The sequence below is a fragment of the Gigantopelta aegis genome, chromosome 11, assembly GCF_016097555.1.
Source record: "Gigantopelta aegis isolate Gae_Host chromosome 11, Gae_host_genome, whole genome shotgun sequence".
NCBI lineage: Eukaryota > Metazoa > Mollusca > Gastropoda > Neomphalida > Peltospiridae > Gigantopelta > Gigantopelta aegis.
This window is the reverse complement of record NC_054709.1, coordinates 28,645,076-28,671,156: the sequence shown is the minus strand read 5'-3', so window position 1 is coordinate 28,671,156 and position 26,081 is coordinate 28,645,076. Positions and strand designations below refer to the sequence as shown.

The 26,081-nt window shown below is 37.3% G+C and overlaps 2 protein-coding genes across 5 annotated transcripts in view; one reads left to right on the top strand and one right to left on the bottom strand.

The window, feature by feature from the left end:
* Positions 1-253: 253 nt before the first annotated feature.
* LOC121385158 (cyclin-T2-like) lies at positions 254-23,545 on the bottom strand. 2 transcript variants are annotated; one of them, XM_041515696.1, is made up of 10 exons: positions 23,082-23,269; positions 21,001-21,082; positions 19,769-19,897; positions 16,474-16,534; positions 15,328-15,390; positions 9,091-9,136; positions 6,298-6,388; positions 4,327-4,399; positions 2,837-2,910; positions 254-1,992 (listed from the first exon to the last, which is right to left on the bottom strand). In XM_041515696.1, the coding sequence occupies exons 1-10, from the start codon at positions 23,222-23,224 to the stop codon at positions 385-387; spliced, it is 2,370 nt and encodes a 789-aa protein (XP_041371630.1). In that variant the 5' UTR covers positions 23,225-23,269; the 3' UTR covers positions 254-384. The 2 variants fall into 2 exon arrangements, with proteins under 2 accessions (XP_041371630.1, XP_041371631.1); XM_041515697.1 differs by lacking the exons at positions 21,001-21,082; positions 23,082-23,269 and adding an exon at positions 23,410-23,545.
* Positions 23,497-26,081, top strand: part of LOC121385159 (KAT8 regulatory NSL complex subunit 2-like) — a 16,802-nt gene continuing 14,217 nt past the window's right edge. The window contains exons 1-2 of one of the 3 annotated variants that reach the window (XM_041515700.1): positions 23,497-23,609; positions 24,262-24,500. In XM_041515700.1, coding sequence (XP_041371634.1) covers positions 24,265-24,500 — 236 coding nt within the window. In that variant the 5' untranslated portion in view covers positions 23,497-23,609; positions 24,262-24,264. Of the gene's footprint in view, positions 23,610-23,698; positions 23,836-23,916; positions 24,059-24,261; positions 24,501-26,081 lie in introns of those variants that run through there. The other 2 variants (XM_041515699.1, XM_041515698.1) reach the window with 2 other exon arrangements.

Sequence of the window (26,081 nt, the reverse complement as noted above, 5' to 3'; positions counted from 1 at the left end):
CTTACAGAAGATGGAGCATTTTAAAGACAAAAGAAAAAGAAATACGTATACTTTTTAACTATATTTGTTGTACTATGATAGTAATAAAAATTGTGGCTTAGTCGTAGATTCACGTTTACGTGCAAAACTAGGCTTACGATGTTTAGTGAAATTAGGCCCTGGACACAAATGAATATAAAATATTTTTCTCCTCTAAAAGGCTACAATATGAGAATTCATTGTATCTTTTTACAGTAAATAAAACAAAAAACAGTTTATTTTCTGGAAAGACATTTACTTTACATAAAAAAAAATATATATGTACAGAACACAAAACAAATGCACCCAGCATTTCATATTGAATCACAAGTTGATATACCCTTATTGACCTAGAAAACTTCTTGGTCAATAACTTTGGTGTGGAGGTGGTGGTGGTGGGGGAGGATTTTCTGGAGGTGGCGGTGGAGGTGGGGCATGTGGCAAGGGAGGACCCCCGTGATATACAGGGTGTGCAATGTAGTCAGTAGGATACATTCCATGCATGGGATTTGATGGAAGTGGTGGAAGAGGTGGAGGGAGGAGTGGTTGGTGATTGTACTGCTGTTGCTGCTGCTGCTGCTGTTGCGCAATGTGCAGCTTCGACTGATTTATCAGCTGCTGTAGCTGAATGTTCAGCTGACCCAAGTTTTCTTTCGTTGGTGTCAACGGAATCTGTGGGGAATGGAAACCACCCCCATTAGCTCTGACCCCAGCGTCGTCGAGGGCAGACGGGTTGTGCACCCCGTTACCCTCACCATAAATGTCAGTTGAGTTTGTAGCACCAGAAACGTCCAGGGAATTACTACCACCTGCCAGAGGAGAAAACACAGTTTTTGTCTTTTCGGAGGCGTGCTTGCTCGAACTCCGAGACTTGCCACCTGTGTGCTTTGGATGAGAAGAATTAAGCCGTTCGGAATTTGTTTCGGGTTGGTGGGTGGCCGTTTGTTTGGCCTCTCGAGAGCTCTGACTCTCCGTACGTCTGTGTTTCGACTTTTTCTCTATATGTTGATTGTGACTCTTCAACATTTGTTCGGTAAGCTTTAATTTCAGCGCTGGCTTAGGTTCTTCGGTCAACGACTTATCACGAGACTTAGAATGGCGCTCACTTTTGTGTTCCTTTGAATGATGCGTTTTAATTTTTATCTTCAACGGGGAACCCGACGGCTGCACCGTGTGCGTGCCTTGTTCCCCTCGTTTTATATGCAGCTTCAACGGATTAATAACCTCCGAAGCTTCCATCTTCACGTGATCTCCAGAAGAGTTTCTCTGCATTTTGTTTGCCACACTAACAGTTTCAGCCTTTACACGGACGCTGGCTTCACTCTTTTCCTTTTTTAAATGACCTATATCGTGCTTACGGACTTCTGGAGACACTTGTATTTTTTGTATTTTCAGGTTCGGTTCACTCTTAACATGTTTTTCGTGCTGGTACTGTTCTTTTCTGTGGCTTTCACTTTGTTTCGATGACTGCTCCGACGGCCTCAGTTCACTTTCTGTCGACCTGTCAGCGGACTGCAACACTGCTGCACTCTCTCTCTCCTTTTTTTCTTTATACTCGCGGTATTGCTTATAGTCTTTCAGCGAAATCTTTTCGATCATTTCTCGCTTTTTCACCTGGCCAGCAGATGGCACTTCGGCGGGTTGCACCGACGCACTAGCAGCAGACTCCGGCACCGAATTGAGCTCCTGAGATTTTGCAACCGGGATGGGGTTTTCCAGACTTCGACTCGCAGGCATGGAGACTTTATTGGAATGCGTTGTCACTTTTGGCGTGTCTGCACCAGGCTCAGAATGTTTTGTTTTGGAAACACTTTGTCCGTGAGATGCAGCGCTCTCGGGTTTTTTATGCTTCAGACTTGATTCAGACTTTTTCTCAGCAGTTCGACTTGTTCCCGCGGCAGGCTCATTTGTAGATTCACCTCGATGTCGTTTTTCTGGTGGAGGTCCAAACGATTCTTCAACTCTGTGGCCACTCTGAACAAAGAAGAAATTACAATAAAGTAAACTATAACGACACAGCAATGATGACCAACTAGCATGTTATGTATTGGCGACATATTTTTAAAGCCATTTTAGCATGATGATATTGTAAAACCCGTCATAGCCTATGATGTCGACACGGCACATTATAGCCAGACTGTTTTACAATAGCGTAATGCCAACATAGCTTCGAAAATATAGGCTCTGGATAGCAAAAGGTCACTGAATGGATAAATACCCCAGTGTTAAATTAATTTATTAGAAAATATGGTGTGTGTGTATGTGTGCAAAAGGACAAAGCAAGAATTGGTGAATCATAAGTAAAAATATATTTTAAAAAATCCCTCCCACCCCTGTACAAATAAAAAACATCAGCTATTGGGCGTCAATGCTACAACTTGTTATGTACAACCTACATACTAAATACAAAGTCCGGCTTCAGTTTTGCATAGTTTACGCGAAACACTATTTCGGTTCTATGCTCTGGGTTCATCGAAAACATTTTATGTCATCATAATTATTGTGGATTGTGTTAATTAACCGGTAGACACACTACTGGAAATAACTGTTTTTGTGAAATCCGGAGACCTAAAATTTGCTTTATCACACGCTCAATATCGCATTATTTGGAGTTTATAATGACGAAAACTTAAACCCTTTGTTAAGTTTAGCATATGTTATTCTTATCAGAGCTAGATCCTGCTCACATAAATAAAAATCAATAGAGGTTATTACCAGTGTTTTTCGGTATCGTCAATATCATATATTAAGAATAAAAATTGTATTATGCGAGCCTCTTATGTAAGATATTATATGATAAAACAGTTTATCAACTAACCTTCCATTTTAATATTTTTTGCTTCAGTCTGCTTGGACATCTTTCCAGAATATCCAGAAACTCCTGCATGAGGTCTGGAAAGTAAATTGACAACCATTTTAACAAGCATTGTGAGAGTACTGCTAAAGCAATACACGACCGTTACTGTGCCAAACAAGTTTTCATATCTCCTAAATTCAAGGGCCACAACTATCCACATTAACAAGCATTGTGAGAGTACTGCTAAAGCAATACACGACCGTTACTATGCCCAACAAGTTTTCATATCTCCTAAATTCAAGGGCCATAACTATCCACATTAACAAGCATTGTGAGAGTACTGCTAAAGCAATACACAACCTTTAGAGTGCCCAACAATCTCCTAAATTCAAGGGCCATAACTCTTGTCAACAACAAAAAATTGCCAAGAAAGTTGAACTTGATTTGTAACAGTACATGATAAAGCTATATACAGAATTTCATCTCGATATCTTCAGGCATTGAAAAAAAAAGAAGAAAAAAAAAAAGGCTGGAAAACTAATTTTCAATGGCAATAACTGTAAAAAAAATTGTAAATCACCATAAAAATAAAACATGATTTGTAACAGATAATGATACAGCTAAACACAAAATTTTACCTCCATATCATGAAGCATTGGGGAAATTTAAAAAAAAAAAAAAAAAAAAAAAAAAAAAAAAGGATTTTTTTTTTTTAATCTCTCTTACATTCAAGGGCCGTAACTATGAAAAATGGGTAAATTGCCATGAAAGAAACGATCTGTAACAGTACATGTTAAAGCTATACATAAAATTTCAGCACAATATCTCAAGGCATTCTGAATTTTTTTTATCCGGAAAACTACGTGGGATAGAGATTAACAGAGTTGAAACCTATAGTAAAATTTGTTTATTTAACGACGCCACCAGAGCACATTGATTTTTTTATTTTATCATCGGCTATTGGACGTCAGACATATGGTCATTCTGACACCACTGTTTTATTTACAGTTATATGGCGTCAGACATATGGTTAAGGACCACACAGATATTGAGAGAGGAAACCCGCTGTTGCCACTTCATGGGCTACTCTTTTCTATTAGCAGCAAGGGATCTTTTATATGCACCATCCCACAGACAGGGTAATCCATAACTGGTTCAACAAAGGCCATGGTTTGTGCTATCCTGCCTGTGGGAAGTGCAAATAAAAGATCCCTTGCTGCTAATCGGAAAGAGTAGCTCATGTAGTGGCGACAGCGGGTTTCCTCTCAAAATCTGTGTGGTCCTTAACCATATAACCGTAAATAAAATGTGTTGAGTGCATTGTTAAATAAAACATTTCTTTCTTTCTTTCAGACAGGATAGTACACACTGACTGGAACGAGAAATAGCCCAATGGGCCCACTGACTGGGATCGATCCCAGACAGACAGCACATCGACTGAGTGCTTTACCACTAGGCTACGTCTCGCCCCATTCTCTTGGATGAACACAAAGTTTCACTATGGTACTTACTTTCCAACAGTACCAGAGAAATGTTCTCATCGACATACCAGAACCAGTCTTTACCTTCGTGCGATTCCTGAATCTGAAATAGAAATGATACACTGAAAGAATGGTAGCATCCAACAACATTACTCATTTAAAAAATTTACTAGCCACAGTTAAAGATTCACTAACCCTACTTTACTTTAAGTTAATACAATTTTAATAAATAATAGTAAGAATCATATGTCACCTAAAGAGGGAGATGGATTTTAAAAACACTAACATTGGTGTGTGTGTGTGTGTGTGTGTGTGGGGGGGGGGGGGGGGGGGGGTGAGGGCAGGATATTCATATTTACAAAATAAACTCAACTGCAACATTTGACAACAAAAATGTCCACTAGCCATCGGGCAAGTTAATAGTAGTTATTAGCCCACTAGCCCAACATTGAATACACATTGTGCACTGGTTGGAATGAGTTTGAGCAAATTGTTAAATTATTGCTCTTAGGCAGTGATGTTCCAAGGATCAATTATAATTGTAAATTGATAAAAACAAACAAATATAACTAATAATTGATTGTTGTGGAAAATGTTGACCATAAATGTTCCTAGTTTAAGATGATAAAAACTTATAAATACGATTCGAAATAGCAGCCTTCGAAAAGCAAAAAAACAGTCCAGGTGCATGTATTTAACTTGTGATTCTATCAGATTTTAATTTTATAATGCCCCGAAATACATTTTGGCTGCCCTAATTATCACATGCCAAACCCTCCCCTCACAACGTGCCTGTATTTCTATCGGACCATATTTTTTATTCTTAGCAAGATACATTTCTGGTGGACTGATACAACAGCAAGCCAAATTTTACCTCCTTTTTCCAGCCCTGGGTTTGTGTTTGTTTTCTATGTATATAAAGATTTCATAGGTATTAAAGGTAAATAGTGAGTTCTAGGGTCTATCCCAGACGTGTTTTTGTTTTTAAATCAGTAAATCGCAAATTCAAACAATAAAAATGACTAAAAGCAAAACAATAACAACTGCATGATCAACAGAATGAAAAGGATTGACAGAAATAATGTTCCACAGTGACTAATGGACCTTCCTGGAAATTGTCAAAATCGAGAATGACACCCCACACATGTGCAAAACTATGCAGTGTTTCTGCCAGAAAGAAAGTTTTGGGTATGGCACTATGGAATTGAATGCAACCACAGTCAACTTAAGAGTATGGGGGGGCCTCCTCCAGAAAGAAAAATGGTTTAAGTTTAGGGTTCGGGCTAAGAAAATTATACAGTAATGATAAGAGTAATTAATTTTGTCAAAACGTCAACTTTAAAAACACAATTCTGCAAAATATTTTGGGTATGGCGCCATACCCGTTTTACCCTTTGGCAGAAACACTACTATGGAATGTGTTTCGGTGGTTGTGCATGGTTCTAACAATTCAAATCCATCTTGAGTTCATATAATCATGGGTTGGTGCAAACCAAGTATAACCGATGATTGATGATGAAATTCAAACACTGCTATGAAGCATCTCCCATTTCCTCAAATAAAGCATTTTCATTTCAACTTATTTTCGTGCTTATATCCAGGTAAGCTTAAAGCATGCTGTCACGGGCACACACCTCAGCTATCTGGGCTGTCTGTCCAGAACAGTGGGTTAGTTGTTGGTGGTTAGTGAGAGAGAAAAGGGCGCAGTGGTCCGACACCAACCCATTGAGTTGTTAAAACTCACTGTGGGTGAGAACCGGTACAGGGCTGCAAACCCTGTACCTACCAGCCGTATGTCTGATCATGATGGCTCACCATGACACCACCGAGGCCGTTCCAGTAAATTGATTGAAACATATTTTATTGCTTTTTAAAGAACAAATGGATTAGGCACAAGTTATCCAACTTACTAGGCATTCTCCAAGACTAGGGATCCAGTAAAGCAACAAGAAGCACAAAAATAAAAGCGAAACAACTATGCTTTGTACTCTGCTGTATTACCTCGTATTCGGACCACTTGCTGGCTAGATAAATACACACACAGGCCACTACTGATGGTTTGTACTGGAGACACATCGTCGTTAGGTGCAAACTGAAAGTGAATCACAGCAATTGTTCAACATTAATCTTTAAAAATAAAAATAAATATAAACAAACAAGAACGAATAGAAATGGACATATTCAGAGAGCGGAAATGCAGAGATCATCCAGAATCGATGTTTAGTGTTGATGGCTGAAATACGAGTGTTATGTATTACAATATAATACAAGCAGCAACATGACATTAACAGTTTCTCAGACAAAAGCAATTAATATTTTACCAATTGATATTCAAGTTTTATATCTTTGAGCAAAATTATTAGTTGTTGTAAGCAAATAGACCATGTTGGAGAAATAATAACATAGCTAAATATTGAATCATCAAGTCCTGACTTTTAATATTCAATCACGACCATTAGAAATATTGGCAGGTCCAATACAAGAGTCTTTAAAGTCAAAAGACCAACGTTTAAATGGAGCGAGTGAATAAATATATATTTTTTATTGACAACCCAACAGCAACTGAACTTATCTTATAGCCTTTGGTCAGTATCACAAGCTATGTTCCCCACCAAAACGAGTATGAAAAGTATTTACAGAGTTGGTGCATGACAAACAAACCAAATGTTGAAACAACTATTAATACAGACCACATTAATGTTCTAAACCCAAGTAATGTTTATAAGAAAGCAGATTTAAAAAACGACTATTCCAAAATGTCCCCCAAAAACAACTTCACTAAACACCCACACACCAAAGTAATTCAGTTTTTAGCCAGCTTTATAATAGCTATCACCGACAGTCAAAAGTAGACTGATCAGGAAGGAAGGAAATGTTTTATTTAACGACGCACTCAACACATTTTATTGACGGTTATATGGCGTCAGAGCAATGACCGATCAGTTTCTGTATTTGTTAAAACTAGTTGTCATAATTAGAGTTTTCAATGCATGGTTTTTACAGGCCTAAGTTACATTTTGCACATAAATGTATTAAGACAGTTGGTTTGGTCTTGATGTTGGTCTAATGTTTCTGACATGGTAAAAGCTTGCACATTCCAGTCATCCGAAGAAATGAACACAAAGGAATGCTGTTAAAGTCCTTTAAAAAAATTTTTTTTTATGTAATTTGAAAATTCATAAATGTAACAGGACAATTTCCTTCTTATTTTATCTTATACACTGTTAAATATTTCTGCTTTCAATAACCACCATTTAATAGCTGATCCCAAGATTTTATAGATTTATGCCATAGATTTGAAAAGGTTGTCACTTTTCAGGGGACATAACTCGCCATCCTGCAAAAGGCTATCAAAAGTGCAAAACAGGCTTTATAAACAGAGATGTGTGGGTTATAGAATAAATGCAAACAAATTCTTGAAAACATGTCACAAAAAATATCCTGCATCATTTTGTTGCATTTAATACTTTGATCTGACTGATGGGCATACTCAACTTTGGACTGTTACAATATTCTCAGTGTCATTCCATTTTTAACATATTTCAAACACATTATAGCATAAACGTGTATTTCTTTGAATTAAAAGTTATTGATTTTCTACATGTAGAACTATCTCTTCGTGACTGGTGTTTGGTCCAGGAGAGTTACAAAGAAACAAGATGACCAGGTATTTCCCCAATATACAAAAACAAACAATATTGCCAAAACAATAAAAGAACATAAAACAGTGATTTAATTTTTAAAATCCAACATCAAATGCTTACTCAACTAACTAATTCCTGGAGATATATATATATATATATATATATATAAATCTTGAAAAAATTATATGCATAAAAAAAAAATTAAATCATCAAGACCATAGTATTGTTTGTGTAAACTTCATAGATAAATGTGTAGGAATGGATTTTTTGGGGTTGAAAAATAGCTATATCACATGGCCATCATATGACATTTCTGAAAGCAAAACCAAGTTTGTTTTGTTTAACAACACCACTAGAGCACATTGATTTATTAATCATCGGCTATTGGATGTCAAACATTTGGTAATTTTGACAGTCTTAGTGAGGAAACCTGCTACATTTTTCCATCACAAGCAAGGGATCTTTTATATACACCATCCCACAGACAGGATAGCACATACCAGTCGTGATGTACTGGCTAGAACAGCGCCACAAGTAAGCATACCACTGGTCTACGCCCTACCCATAATCAGTTTTTTTTAAATAGCAACACTTCTTTCGATGTTGGTCTTTATTCTGACAACATAAAAATTAGAAAAAAAAAGAAGAAGAAAAAAAAAGAAAACTTGAAATTCTAGGCCATAAGTGAAGTTACAATATCAGTTGATTTCAAGTCTGAAGGCAATCTAGTCACGCGCACAAACATACAATTTGCTGAACACTATCATACTAAGAGGGGTCTTATTAATATCCATGGAAAAAACACATTTATACATCATTCTATTTTAGTGAAAAACAAAGCAAATCTTTTCGTAATAAAAAACAAAACAAAATCAAAGCTCTCCTGGACAAACACTGATCCAATACCAGGGCTGGACAAACCCCATAGCCACCAGTTTATTAAGGTTTTAAAAAAAAGCAAAAAAAAAAAAAGCTTTGCAATGCATTAATAATGTAGTATAGAAAATGCCAAATTTTGATGTAGTTATTATGCTCCTGGGCCAATGAATTTTACCACGATTGGTCCAGCCCTGAAAACACAGGCAACAGTGAAAACATCTGCATTTGCTAGGGACTTAGTGAAGGGAAGCTAAAGCAAACTGGTGACCACCTGTTCGTTGCGAGAAAGTACGATGTCTGGGCGAGGTCTTTGTGAGCTGCAGACCACGTGCCAAAGACGTCAATGAAACCAGCAACACCCGACATCAGCACAAGGTCAAGGTCACAGCGCAGAGTGGAAAGAAGACACTTGCATTAGCTCACAGTCAAATCAATATTCATAGGGTTACAATAATTTATTTTCTTTACACGCACACAATGTGTAAGCTATCCAAACACAGAAACCACTTAATGTTTCGGTTTTCAAACCTTAAAATCACCAATATGATGAACATTTTCATTGCCATTTCAAAACTAATGACAAAATTGCAAGGGATCAAACAAGAAAGTTAGGAATCCTGGACATTACTTTCCCGAGAATATTTTTTTAAAAGTGAACAGATATTTACCCAATAAACCAATTTTTGTTTTTGCCATAGAAAGTAAATAGCAAACCACATACCTTGCAATTTTGTCGCAACAAATATTCAAAGATCACAAAGCATCATATATACGATGTTTCAAAATAATACATTTTGCATACAAAGTAAACAATGACAACACAAGTTTTATCTTTGAGATGATTCGACCACATCAGACGGTAGCAGTTGTGAAGGTCTGAAATGAAAAGCAAACGATCAGAGCTCTCCGTTTAACACACAAAATCTAGTGAAAATAAACAATACCGACATAGTGTAACTAATCTGGCATGGAAGAAGAGCCAAACATTTGTAGTTAGGGGTGTAACTGTGCAATTTATGTTTCCAATTCACAATAACCAAAACGCAATACTGATTGGATTGTTTTGATGATATCCAGACCCGTTTTGTATCAGATAAAGCACACAGACGCTTCTAAAGTGACAGTCAATGGCGAGTGTATTTTGTAAAGTGTATGCAATGTGACTTCAATATGCAAGTTTTTAAATAGCTGATTAAAGCAAAGCAAAATAAAAATAATCAATAATACACTTAAATTTTTTTATGGCAGAGGACCCCGCTGGGACCATGCATGGTGGAACCACCACTGTGTGTTTTCCCCCACATCTAAGCCATGTCGTCAAACAAGTGTGGCAAGTGAGCATGTGTTCAACACAATTGGGGATATCGTCCCAGCAGAGAGAGAGAGCTGCAATTTCCTATGAAAATGTGGACATGTTAGTATTCCTTAAAGAGAACGTGATTCTGAACTAGACAATAGACACACTGGGAGCAAGGAAATGTTTTATTTAACAACGCACTCAAAACATTTTATTTACGGTCATATGGCATCAGACATATGGTTAAGGACCACACAGATATGGAGAGGAAACCCGTTGTCGCCACTTCATGGGCTACTCTTTTCGATTAGCAGCAAGGGATCTTTTATATGCACCATCCCAGACAGGATAGTACATACCATGGCCTTTGTTACACCAGTTGTGGAGCACTGGCTGGAACGAGAAACAGCCCAATGGGTCCACCGACAGGGATCGATCCTAGACTGACCGTGCATCAAGCGAGCGCTCTACTACTGGGCTACGTCCTGCCCCTCGTTCCTTAGAGAGAACGTGATTCTGGACTAGACAACAGACACACACTGAGAGCCGGTCAACTCGCCCCACACTGTTCAGTCAACTCATATCAATTAATATACAAATATTTTAGGCAACAATGTGCATTAAATATTGTTGAACATGCACACCCCAAAAGCCTTGCCGGATTATTCCTTTAAGGAAATAAGGGACAAACTCACAAATGTCTTTAAATTTGCCATGACAGTTCATTGTAATAAATTACCATTTATCCGCTACTAGGATTTCCCCAATATAAAACCATTTAATAAATGGTGGTAATAGCGGAGTTTAACTGATAATATTAATAAATAAAATGACACCAAAGTTGTAGATGTCTATTTTTAATTTCGTCACAATTATTTATGGACAGTAAAGGGGGGGGGGGGGGGGGGGGGGGGGGGGGGGGGGGGGGGGGGGGGGGGGAGGAGGAGGAGGAGGAGAGTTTGTTTTGGGGTGTGCTGACCAGCATTCGATACACTCTTAATGAATAATTTTTACTTCAAATAAAATAACCCAAAACCCCCAACAATACTGTTCTTCCTTTCTGGAAAAACCTTTTTTATTTTTGTATTCATGGATGTGAAGACATATTTGTATTTGTCACCTCATATTCGTGATATGTATTGTATTCGCCACCAGTGTTTCAGTCAAGAAGAAATTTTTGGGTTTGGCGCTATGGAATTGAATGCAACTACAGTCAACAGAAAAGTATGGGTTATGTTTAGGGTTAAGAAAATCATACAGTAATGATAAGATTAATTACTTCTGTCAAAAGGTTAACCCCATATGCAGTTACATTTTGTATGAACAGTCACCAGAAGCGAGTGGTGACATGGAACAAAAGAATAACCAGGATTTTTGTATAAATTTAAATTCAATTAATTTAGTTGAGTGACTAGAACATGGTATGCAGGAAAATAACAATCCATCATATTTACCATGCCCAGTGTTTCTGCCAGAAATTGTTTTTTTTTTGGGTATGGCGCTATGGAATTGAAGGCCTTCCCCAGAAAGAAAATGGGTTAAGTTTAAAATTAGGGTTAAGAAAAATCATACAGTAATGATAAGCGTCATTAATTTTGTCAAAAGGTTAACTTTAAAACCATTATTAACTACAGGCAAAAATAAGGGCACTACAACCAATTATAGCCAGTCAATGTAACGGTTTCAAGTAAATGGTCAATCCTAGACTGACCAGGCATAAAGCGAGCACTTTACCACAGGGCTACAAAATTTAACAAGGACAGGTAACAATTAATTTTAACTGGTGCTGCTGACCACCATAGTCAAGCTTCAACCCTGCATGTGCACAATTAATAATGAAGTCTTTTCATTATCGGATTTACGATGCTGGATCGTTGGAATTGAAGTTCAGGCCTCCACAAACTGCATTAACAATCTTCATTTGCGCATCAGTCATCCATTTGTGGGAAATTTATCAAATATTCAGTGCTACCGATGCATCTTTTATTTTGCTTTTTAATAAAAACATTTTTTATCCCAACCACAAATCAATTGTGAAGATTTTTTTAGCATAATACCTTTTCAGGTCATCCCAATGCATGTTTAAAGAGGTGAATTATACACAAAATTTCATTAATCTAGGACTTGCAGCTTTTGAAAAATGGACCTATATATGAAACTTTAACATTGAGCTAAACACAGAAAGCTGATGCGGCTGCTGTTGTCGCTGCCACCCGGAAATTAATACATACATCTTGCCTTTCATTTTATAAGTGCCAAGACAAAAAGTAACAACATACAGGGGCATGCAGAGTTAGGTTTCAAGTTCCAGGGCTTCCTATATATGAAACTTTAACATTGAGCTAAACACAGAAAGCTGATGCGGCTGCTGTTGTCGCTGCCACCCGGAAATTAATACATACATCTTGCCTTTCATTTTATAAGTGCCAGACAAAAAGTAACAACATACAGAGGCATGCAGAGTTAGGTTTCAAGTTCCACGGCTTCTAGAATGTTTATCAAATCCACTAGCCGTGGGATCAGTAATTAAAAACATTTACTAGCCACCATTAAAAATCCACTAGTCCTACTTTACTTTAAAAGTAAATACAATTTTACTGATAGTCATAATCGGATACGTCACCTAAAGATGTAGACGGAGCTTAAAAAACACTAAGATTGGGGGGGGGGGGGGGGGGGGGGGGGGGCGGCGGCGGTGTGTGTCAGTGGAGGGCAGGATATTCATATTTACAAAATAACGACGTAAATGCAGAATTTGACAAACTTTTTTTCACTAGCCATTGGGCATCGATCGTAATAGTAGTTATTTACTACCCATGAGAGTAGGGCTACCATAATCTAGAAACCCTGATTTTAACAAAAGAAAAAAAAATGCAAGTTATTATTTTTTTGGAACAATTGCAAAAATAAAGCAAATTGAACATATGACCAGATATCATTAAGACATCCGCCATAGAATTTCACAGAACTAAATCGCTTGCCTACCATAAACTTTTTTTGTGTATCAAAATTACTTTAAAGCCGCACACCCTAGTTCCATCCAGCGAAAATAAATTACAATTTGGTTAATCTACAAAACTGTAACACACTTAGATCATGTTTTTATCAAATGGAGTGAAAAAGCAGGTTTTATATCGATAAATACCATGGGAATACCCATGTCCCAATTGCTTGAAATAATTTTGAAAGTTAGTATTCTGATGTCACCGGAAGAAGCACAACAATGCCTACGTCACGACAAATTTCACAGACTTGGGGTGCGTTCGTTTCACGTCTCCTGGACATGTTCCAACTGTTCTGTCCTGGTCTTATCCCTAGAGGCACTGATTTTCCGGAATCGCGGAAATACCTATCTGAAACGGAATTCCCAATTTTTTTTCCAAAACATTATTTAACTTTAAATAGCTCATTTGATTAATTAAAAATTATTTTTCGAACTAGAAATTATGGACACCGACATCTGCCTGTGCTACGCTACGACACTAGTACCTTTGTATGTTACGCCAAATGTAGAGTATCTAGACGTTTTACCGGTCGTGTTTTCTTCGCTTATTCCCGGCGATTTAACGGGAAAAACCGAACATTGTGAGCTAAAATTGTCCAATATTTACTCAAATGAAAGATATGTTATGTTTGCTTATTAATTTTTAACATTTGCGGCATTGCCATATTTCCGATCTCACAAAGGAATGCAGTAATTGCATATTGTATGCCAGGCTTTGTTCAAAATAAATTATACAAGGGAAGTGGTTTATAGTATGATCGTTTATAATTATTTTCCCGATCATATCGTAAAGAAAAAGTCCGCCGAAGTCGGTGTCGTGGCGTATTCGTGTTTAAATTTAAACCAAAAATAAATACAAACTACTGACATGTTTTACCTCATTGCATATTTATTTTACACCAGCAATTAATTGCGCGGTGTGTGTGTGTGTGCGCGCGCGCGTGCGTGCGTGTGTGAAACAAAAACAGAATTTGTTTAATACTGAAACGGAAAAAAATGGAATTTGTAACATTATAAAACGGAAAAGGGAAAAATCTGAAACGGAAAATCAGTGGCTCTATATCCCCTCTCCAGATATCGTAAGACTTAGCAAAATTATTGGTTTTAAGGGTTTGTAACGTTTTGTATTGAGACACTTACTTGTCTGAACTTTATTGTTACTGAAAATTTTCACGAAGTGTGAAGAAAAATCTCACAAATGCACAACAACAAATCGGATGTTTATTGCGCGAACCATGCACGAGAAAACAAACCGAACCAAAATGATAACGGTCACGTGATATACCAACGTCTGACATTGAAATGGAAATATCCCCTCTAAAAATAGATTGGACCTCGCTTGCTTAACGTTTTTTTCTCGACAACACGTTTTGTGAAAAAAATGCAAAAAATGCATTTCGTGGTTTTACAAACATCAGGATTACCAAAAAGCACTTCAGGTGAATGGAAATGTGTATTCTAAATAATAAAATGTAAGTAAAGTGCAATTTTATTTGTGAAAAATGGGGTTTAATAGCGAAAAACAACGCTGTAATGGTTAACAAATAAACGTAACTAGGGTGTGTCCCTTTAACTTGTTCTTAGGATTGTATAGATCTTTGTTTTCCCATTCTAGATAATGATTCACTATATCTAAATTAGCTAACGTTTTTGACAAAAACAATATATATAAAGTCAGAAGCAAAATATGATGCTTTCACCATAGCAACTGTCATATTGCCTTCCAATTTCGAGTCACAGAAGTGTTTAAAGTGTTTCGTTTAACGACACCACTAGAGCACATTGATTTATTAATTATGGGCTATTGGTTGTCAAACACTTGGTAATTTTGACATTTTTGAAAGGAAACCTGCTACATTAATCCATTAGTAGCACAGAAAGCATTGCACATACCATGGCATTTGATATACTAGTTGTGGTACAGTGGCTTGAAAAAAAAATTGCACAAAGGGCCCACCTATGGGGATCGATCCGAAACAGACCAAGCGAGCACTCTACCACATCTCACTCCCTAAAAAAAAGAAGAAAAAACAGTACGTTCTCACCTATCTCTAAAGATAGACAAGGCGAAAATGTAGTATGCCCACTTTGACATAAACTAAAGTGAACAAATCCATTGGAGATAGGTGGGGGTGAGTGGGGGTGGATTACAAGGTGCTGAATACCACACAGATACAGAACTTACCACATACAGGGAGACAACTTACCTTTCACAAGCTGGCTGGTTCTTACCACAGTAGAGTGAGGATGGTCAACCTGCATGTCAAAACCTGGAATAAAAACAGGAAAGTTTAGTAGTGCTCCACATTTTTTGATTTATTAATCATCGGCTAATGGATGTCAAACATACTGTCATTTTGACAGTCATAGAAACCCGCCACATTGTTCCATTAGTAGCAAGGGATCTTTTATATGCACCATCCCAGACAGGATAGCACATACCACGGCCTTTGATATACCAATCATGGTGCACTGGCTGTGACGAGAAATGGCCCAATGGGCCCACCAACGGGGATCGATCCCAGACCGACCGTGCATCAAGCGAGCGCTTTACCACTGGGCCATGTCCCGCCCCTGAAACTGACAGCAAATAGGCAGTAAATGCCACTCAAAATACCAGTCACAAAGCATTGATCAGGATGGAAAACAAAACAAAAAAATTGGAGGGGATTATACCATTTGACTCTTAGCACCCTAGGGAAGTGTTCTACTGACTGAGCTAGACCCCAGCCCTGAAATTCCCAGTGTAAGCAATGAAATATTGTATTTAATGACGCACTCAACACATTTTGACAGCTATATGGCGTCAGATATATGGTTACGGACCTCACAGATAATGAGAGAGGAAACCAGCTGTCGCCACTTCATGGGCCACTCTTTTCGATTAGCAGCAAGGGATCTTTTATATGCACCATCCCACAGACAGGGTAGTACACAACACGGCCTTTAATATACCAGTCATGGTGCACTGGCCGGAACGAAAAAATAGCCCAATGGGCCCATCGATGGTGATTGATCCCAAACAGACCGCACACCCAGTATAAGCAAGGAATACCTGTAATTGAATGAAGCATCTAACATTGATATTAATGGCCATTCAGTAAAAATTTGCATTTTCTCTTACTAAATCGGGGAACATTTTGTTTTTAAAATCTCGATTAGCGTTATTTCTAGACAATTGAAAATTGATTAGCAATTAGTGTTTTACCAATTCATGACACTATACTGTACTGAACAGAATGTTGCCTGTAAAGAATTCATGTTATTTATTCTTTTCTAAGGGCATTACCTTAAGTGACAAATTATTTGCGATAAATAATAATATGAAAAAGAAAACCACACAATATACTAACCTAATGTCTGAAGTAGAATGTTCTCATTGGTTACAAGTTCCTGAGCTTGTTCAAGATATGTCTGCAAAAAAAAACACACACAGATTGCAAACAAATGGTACACACAAATGCAAAAGGGTACAGGGATTTACCTTGTTTTTCTGAAATGGGGGTCCCTTTTGGACTCACCTCTTTCTTTTCTGGGGGTCCCAACCTGAAAACAAAGGGTCCCAAAACCACACAATCGACAGAGAGCTGCAGACAACAAATCACGTGTATACTATATGTTTCATTAAAGTAAATTTAACAAGTTGTGTTGTTGCTTTTCCTTTCGGGAAATCAATGTCAGTATTCATTGTTTATTCTTTCAAAATCAACATTTCACTTTGATCTGTATTTGAACCATTTCCTGCAAACTAAATGACACTCACAATACCATGCGTTGTTTATGAATAGTGCTACTTGTTTGTTAATGCAAATCAGAACATTTAACCAATTTGTTTTATTTGACCGGGAATTTCCGATTGTGTTCGGCCTGTCGACGAGAAGTTCCGAATGATTGCAAATCCGCCATCTCTTTCCGGAAATTACTAACTTTACCCGATTAAGCGCAGCAAAGGATAAAGACGCAGTGTTCCCAGAGATTAAAACTTTTTGTTTTCCATATGGGGAATCCCCATTTGAATATGCAGTTTAAAGGTAGAAAAGAAATAGTGTGTTACACAGAATGATCGATCTTTGATAGTGGACAGGGTTACTGAAAATGACCCACGGTACGCAGTATCTCTATTTCTGCGGGTCCAGTTAAGTTTTAGTGCGTCCTATACGCAAGTTTTGTGCGTCCGGTATATCCCTAAGGGTATATCAAAAGTGTAGAAAGATGCTGTTCAAGTCATACAAACTGGATCATCAATTTTAAAATGGCCACCGTCAAACACCCATAATATATGACCACCATTTACAACTATACCTGTAAACACATTACATAACGGAATAAAAAGAGGTCAACAAAGAATCATACGAGTCATCAATTTCTCGAAAACATAAAGAGAGCAGTGTCTGTCTGCACACCTCAACATAAGCATCTAAATTATAACAACTATTATATTGTTGTGTTCTCTGGGATGGACTACAAATTGCTAATTTTACCTTTAGTAACTTTTTTCTTTATGTACAAATGAAAGAAAGAAATGTTTTATTAAATAACACACACTCAACACATTTTATTTATGGTTATATGGTGTCTGACATATGGTTAAGGATCACACATATATTTAGAGAGGAAACCTGCTGTCGCCACTTCGTGGGCTACTCTTTTCGATTAACAGCAAGGGATCTTTTATATGCACCATCTCACAGACAGGATAGTACATACCACGGACTTTGTTACACCAGTTGTGGAGCACTGGCTGGTGCGAGAAATAGTCCAATGGGTCCACCAACGGGGATCGATCCTAGACCGACCGCACATCAAGCGAACACTTTACCACTGGGCTACATCCCGCCCCGTATGTACAAATGAAAGCCATCGCGAACATACTAAACTGGATATTCAAATTTACCACTGGGCTACATCCCGCCCCGTATGTACAAATGAAAGCCATCGCGAACATACTAAACTGGATATTCAAATTTACCACTGGGCTACATCCCGCCCCGTATGTACAAATGAAAGCCATCGCGAACATACTAAACTGGATATTCAAATTTACCACTGGGCTACATCCCGCCCCGTATGTACAAATGAAAGCCATCGCTAACATACTAAACTGGATATTCAAATTTACCACTGGGCTACATCCCGCCCCGTATGTACAAATGAAAGCCATCGCGAACATACTAAACTGGATATTCAAATAGGAATAATCTATCATCACATCAGGGGAGCCCAACTGATAATTCTTTTTTTTTTTATTGTAACTAGTCATTAACCTTCTGACTACTGCAGGCGAGATATCTCGCCCGACGTCACGTCAGTCGATATACGGTACACTGTATACAGTGCATTCCCCAATTCATATTTCCCGCCGTTTTGCACACGACACTCACCGGAAACGGAAATATAATTAAAGAAAAAAGATTTTTTTTCAAAATGGTGGTTTTTGTTTTGATTTTTTTCAATTGAAAATACCTTGAAATTTTGAGTTCAAAAAGTGGTTTTCGGCAAGTATTTTCGCTTGACAACAATGGTGGCACGTCGCGGTAATTTTCAGGGATCGATAGCTGATTGTAACAGCTAATTTGATAATAAATTTGATCGTTTTACCAACAACGAAAATTACCAAATATTGCAATATGAATCGTAATTAGGGTCTTAAAAAAAATTCTGGTCAGAAAACCACTGTTATCGGGAATAATGGACATAAATACTGGACAGCTGGCCACAAATACCCGTAAGTAAACGCAACTTTTTCGATTTTTTGCCTAATTTTAATCACCATTAGCCGATCTAAAATAATAAAAATTACAAAAAAAGACACGAAAATAATACTTACCGATTCATATATGAACTTTATTTCATGTATTTATGAAACATTTAAGTGAATATATGTGAGTAAAAATTATAAACTTGTACCCACTCAACGTGGTTTTTGTTAAAAATTAATCCAGTAGTCTAAAGGTTAATACCCTGGGATTTATCCAGCCATTCTACAGTACTGAACACAGGGCCCTTCCCAAAAGCAAGTGGCAATGAAAATTCCCAATTTGTTTGTAAACATTTTTGTAATGAAAGAAAGAAATGTTTTATTTAACGATGCAGTCAACACATTTTATTTACGGCTATGTGACGTCAGACATATGGTTAAAGACCATACAGATATTAAAGAGAGGAAACCCGCTGTCGCGACTTCATGGGCTACTCGTCTTTTAGCAGCAAAGGATCTTTTATACGCACCATCCCACAGACAGGTTAGTACATACCACGGCTTTTGATATACCAGTCGTAGTGCACTGGCTGGAACGAGAAATAACACAATGGGGCCACTGACGGGGATCGATCTCACACTGACCGTGCATAGAACATGTGAAGTACTACTGGGCTACATCCCGCCCCATTTTTGTAATGATGTCTGTTTTAATAAATTAATTTAATAATGGTACATTGCATTATTCAACGGCCTAAAAAAACCCATCCCAATTACGATTAAAGTGTGCTAATTTTCCCAATGTCATAAGACCATGTAGAAAAAGTTCTGGATATAATTTCTGGATATATTCCTGACACCTCTATCTTAAACAAATGTAAGTACATAAATAGTACCTCTCAAAAACCTACAAACCCCGACAGACAGAACAAAATGACAATTGTGCATACTTCACTCTTGACGTCAAGGGCTGGGCCCTCTCTGTGAAGACACATGTGAGCAACCTTCAGCACATGTTCCAACTTCCGCAACTGCTCCTCCACCTTGGCAGCCAGAAAGAGACATGCAGGAGCCATAACCTTAAAAAAAAATAAAAAAATAAACAAATGAAATATCTAACGACACCCCAGCACAAAAATTATTAAAGATCACAAACTGAAACCGTATCTACACATAATACACAGATTTCAATATCACCTGCAAAAAAATTCATAATGGAACAAGCAGAGATATAGTTTTAGGATAATTCCCAAAAACCAAAATTTTTGAAACATCAATAGAACATTGCAAGTACTGTACTTTTAAATAAATGTTGGTGTTTAAAAGTTATTTAGTAATATTTATCTGTTTAAACAACAATAAATGGTGACCGATCAAAACAATTTCGGAAAACTTCGCAGGTCACATATCATTACAAAACTGCTTACTAAACAGGTGAACACGTTAATTGTTCCAGCTTCATTTGTCGGCTTGGGATTAATCGACACGGGTGGTTGGGTATGGTAGGGTATAGCCGACTAGTAATGAAAAGACCGATTAGCACAATCAACAATGCAAACAGTCACTGTGTTTTTAACGTGTGGCTGCAATCAAGAATGTTTAGGTATATTTCGCTATCTTGGTACTTATATTTTACGAGAAATAAATTAACTGGACACCGTTTCTATAAATAGAAATCGGCTACTGCTTCCGGATAAGTTTGCTGTGACAAATGACGTTTGAAAGCAGATGTACTTTGTCATTTTGTAGACCACACAGACATCTGACTTGGTTAGTTTTATATAGGGGGGTCGGCTTATATACACGGTCTATAATTTTAAAGCCGATTTGGAGGGTGAAACTGCATGGAGTCGGCTAATACACAGCGATATACGGTATCAGTGGGTTCAATGACATGGATCGAAAGTGTTTTGTTTAACAGCATCACTAGAGCACATTGATTTATAAATCATTGGCTATAATTTTTACCTATAATCTTAAAGAGGAAACATACTACAATTTTTTATTTTTTTTTATATGCACCATCCCACATACAGGATAGCACATACCAGTTGTGGTGCACTAGCTAGAACGAGAAATAGCCCAATGGGCACACGGACAGGGATCGATCCTAGACCAACCGACCATCAGTCAAGAGCTTTACCATTGGGCTTGGTAGAATTTGGGTGCAGGATATACTTACATTGCGATGGAATCGAGTGAAGCTTTGGAACATGTAAAAACGATGCATGTACACAATTGCTGTGTTGATGCACAGCTGATTTCTGATAAAAGTTAAGGAATTTTGTAAAAACAGGCTTTTAAAAATAATGAATCCAGACATGTTAACAGAATCATGGCTTATTAATGTGTATATATTTCAAATCAAATCAAAACAAGATTACGTAAATTCCCATGTTAATTCCCATGTTAATAAACATACTAAAGTTTTTAATGTAGGGAAACTTTATAATGTACGACAATCAGTGACATACATTGATTAAAAATACAATTTTAAAGGAAGCTCAAAATTTAGGTTTTGTTTATTGCTGTTGTTCACCAATATGTTCTGTGAGACCTTATAAATATGGTGCCCTGTTTATTAACAATATAACTTGCCGTCTTGAAAACATTATTAGGATTAGCTCTGGTAAGCAAAACGCTTTACGACAAATTACTTATTGTTAGTCTTAAAAATGGTAAAACCCCAGTTATTTTCTGACAAAACTGCAATTATTGGATTAAATTACGTCACCAAATTTAAATAAAATTTGTGACTGGCAAATACCAGACCTAGTCCTGGTTATATTTTTATATTCCCCTCCCCCCCCATCCCCATCTGCACAAGGCAGAAAATAGTCTGGTAATGGTCAATTTATGGTCACAACAGGCCTCAGAGAACTGAAAATGTGCAACCCATTTCCATTATGCTTAACCTGTAACAGGCTGTTATGTTCATGTAAATGGTGTCCTTAAATGAGCAAACAAAAAATAGGTTATGTTAAATTAAGATTTGTGCGACTGAAATTATCATTTTTGCAATTTTCAAGGGCTTGTACAATGAATTTTTTTGACAATGTTGATACTTATTTTTAGTTATATATTTTTGAGGCTACCCACTTAAGCTGAAAACACACTAAAATGTCCAGATTATTTTCTTTATTATCGTTTCCAGACAAGAAATAATTACAATGCTCACAAACTTCGATTTACCCCCCCCCCCTCCGTGTATTAGTTTATTTCCATGTCTAATATTGTCATACTAAAATGTAATATGCATATCTGATTACACTTAAATGGTCCAAATATAGTTTCTTAAAGACACAATACCCATCTCCCTTCACTTTTTGGCTAAATGTGGTGCAACTAGAATCTATCTAAAGTCTGAATCAAAATATTTACAACTATGATATATTGCTTTTCTATCTTTATTTTTCATTAAATGTTACCCACATTTTGTCCAGACAGAAATCTTGAAAAAAACCCCATTACAATGACGATTTCAAACACTAGGTGATAATTATGTCACCTATATCGACTTCGCTGAGATCGCATAGGGGGAAAAGCATGTAATTTTGTGTCCACTGCCATTTTGTCTTTTTATGGAATACTCTCCAAGAGGGGTGAAAGGATATAACTTAATCTAACAACGTCATGTGTTATGATATAAAAGCAAATGTGAAGACATCATATCGAAGTAGATACTGGTGACATCGTTAGTCTCATATGTGGAATGTGTGTCACTGTAATGGTTTTCTCAGAACTTTTGTCTGGACAAAATCTGAAAGAAAGGCAACGGTAATTAAAGGTAGGATATTAATTTAATGTAGTTGTTAAAAATTCGGTTTGGACTTTAGGTAACCAATCTTACGGCAAAACTTCTAAACATTCAGGCATAAGTTTTGTGTTAGTATTAGCATGCATGCTGGAATGTTTGGAAGTCTTTCTGTTAGTATGAAATAATTTGTTGCTTGATGAACAATAAAAGCAGAACTTATGCTACTAGACAGTTGTGTTAGTATGTTTGACTTATTTTGCAAATTATTCTGGACCCATAGCATGGGGTCACAGAGTACACAATTTTATTGATCGGCATCAGAACAAGTTTAACAAAAATCGCGTAAAAAGGCACAAAAACAAATGCCGGTTTATGCTCAGGAAAACGCGAAATACGCATTTATTTGATTGTTTTGGTTCCGTTTGTTTCCAAGAAAATTGCAAATGGCGGTTTTCTGCGAACGACACGAGCCATGCGCGGTATATCGGTAACTGTATTCTGGATACACTTGAAGTCTTTGACCCATGTCTTGTATCAAATTTGCTGCCTGTTGTCTATAGTCAAGTTCCTTGTCGGCGTCTATACCACATTTTCGACTTGGGGTATTCATAAGTTGCGATTTCGTGAAGATCCATCTGTCCCCTGCCATTACCTAGTACCGAGACGAACAGACATCGACGCATGCGCATTGTCTAAAAACACTTCCGCATTTCAGACCTGAAAGTATTGTCATTGGTCCAAAAATAATTCTTGTTCGTTCATAAAATCAAAACGTAACATATTTATATATTTAATATTATTGTGTATACTAAGATACTAAAATTTAGCAAATACCTGAATTTAATATTTATAGATTTATCTTTAAAAGACAACTTCAGTTCAGTTCATTTTATTACGTCACAGCAAATTCCACCAGCAAGGATCCAATATGGTTTCAGCCTTGTTACTTTTTTAGGATTAATCACAAAAGGATCGTCGATGTATTGCACAAAAATCCATTTTAAGGAAACATTTCTTGGTTGAAAACAGTTAAGGTTCGTATGCGAAGCACAAATATATCCCGAAAAAATGTTGTTAAGCTTGAAAAACACATTTTTGAGTGTTACTTCTCCAGACAGAATTTCACTGCGACTAGCCCGGTCGGCCATTGTGGACGCGTCTGTCGACAACATGAAGTAGACTTCCCAGTAGCCACCGGGTGACCTACTTGAAGTGTGGCGCCATTATAAGCGAGCTCTAAGTCTAGGTCAACCAGAACAGGTCAGCTATGGCTAAATGTTTTTAAGTAGGCAGCGATGGTACATTTTATAAAGTAGATCTGTTTGAAATACTGACATTTTATGTGGAATTTATTATTGTTCTGAACTTAAATCATACATTTTGGATATCACAAAGTTTATTTTAGCCCATCATGTTGCTGTCAATGTGACTGTCTTACTTAAAAGGCTGAAGTGAAACTTGCATGGTGATCTGCCTCATCCTGGTATGTGAAAAATTATTTAAATTTGTATGCGTAGCTCGTACTATAAATTTAGTACCGTAGGGTAATTTTATTTTTGGTTGACAAATTATTCCAAATCTTAGATTTACCTTTTATTACTGACGCCATATAACCGTAAATAAAATGTGTTGAATGCGTTGTTAAATAAAACATTTCTTTCTTTCTTTTATTATAATTTTTTTTAGAATATGATGCGTGGAAAGACCCATCTTGTTCGAGGGACAAAAAGCCGGACACTGTCTGAAGGGAGTTTGTGTAGCTATAGCCACCGGACATGCATGCTTAACCGACTGGATGGGTTTGAATACTGTCTTAAGCATATTCTCGAAGATAAAACTGCTCCCTACAAGCAATGCAGTTTTGTTTCCAGCAGAAAAGCTAAACGGTGTCCTAATGCTGCTTCCAAGATCGACAGAAAAGACAGGTGAGCAAAGACTTGGAAAGGAATAAAAGTGTGTTTTGTTAAAAGACACCACTAGAGAGAGTACATGGATTTATTAATCGTCAGCTATTGTATGTCAAACATTTGGTAATTTTGACAATGACATTGTCTTAGGGAGGAAACCTGTATTTTTGTATTAGTAGCAAGGGGTGTTTTATATGTACCATCCCACAGACAGGATAGCACATACCAGTTATTTACTAGCCCAACATTGAATATCACTAGTCATGGGAGTGGGGCTACCATAATCTAGAAGCCCTGTTAATATAACAATTCTGAAAAATTAAATATCTCGTGTACCACAAAGATATTTGATGTCAGTGTCATAGATGTTATCCCAATGCGTACATGACGCGCCGGGCCCCCACCTTTTATAAAAAAAAAGTTATTAAAATATTTGAATACTTTTTTTTTTTTCCCTCGTGCACATGATGAACATAGATTCAACCATAAACCAAGTTTTATTGATGTGGGACTTGCATGTAAAGATGGTGAATAATGTTAAGCAAAACACAAAAGTTGATTCTCTCATTGCAGCCACAGACTGGCAAGTGAAGTTTATGAGGGGAGGGGGTTCGAGACTTGCTTTCCGGGAAACTGTTTAAAAAAAAGAGGACAAATTTGCTTGAATGGGGGAAGGAGCATTTTGACACCCGGAACCTACAGTGCATGTTTTAAAAACCGAGTTGTGATGAAACACACATGTATGCCTTTTCTTTTGTGTTAAAACTGTCATGCAGCTGCTAATCAAATAATTGCTTCAAGTCTCGAAGGGGGCGGGATGTAGCCCAGTGGTAAAGCGTTCGCATGATGTGCGGTTGGTTTGGGATCGATCCTTATCGGTGAGCCCATTGGGCTATTTTTCGTTCCAGCCAGTGTACCACGACTGGTATATCAAAGGCTGTGGGAATGGTGCATATAACAGATCCCTTGCTACTAATGGAAAAAAATATAGCAGGTTTCCTCTCTATGACTGTGTCGAAATGACTATATGTTTGACATCCAATAGCCGATGATCAATAAATCAATGTTCTCTAGTGGTGTCATTAAACAAACAAACTTTTTGTTTTCAGGTCTTGAAATAGGAAGTAAAATACGGCCTGATGTTATTTTTTATAAATAGCAGGCTAAAAGAAATATGTTCTGCTGAAAAAACAAATATAGCCTGTTGGAAGTAAGACGGCACAGGGTGAGGGGAGGGCAGGGCTCGAACATAAGAATTTGTCTCCTACAGCAATTTTTATAAGAGTTGCCATGGGTGAAACAGCCCACCGATGGCAATTTTGAGTCTGCCTATGGCAATTTTGAGTCTGCCTATGGCATTTTTTTTTTTTTTTTAAAGTGACATTTGCAGAAAATAAATATGACTAAAAGGTTATTTTGCTGTATGTAGACATATTTCAAATGTGAAAATGTTAAATATTGGCAGATTATGTGCACCAGGTGTTTTACCGACGACACAAAAGTGCCATCGGTGATACTTTCTACCTACAGCAATTCATATCTCAGCAACAGCATTTGCCGTTGGTGCCGTTGTTAAGTTCGAGCCCTTGAAGGGTTTGG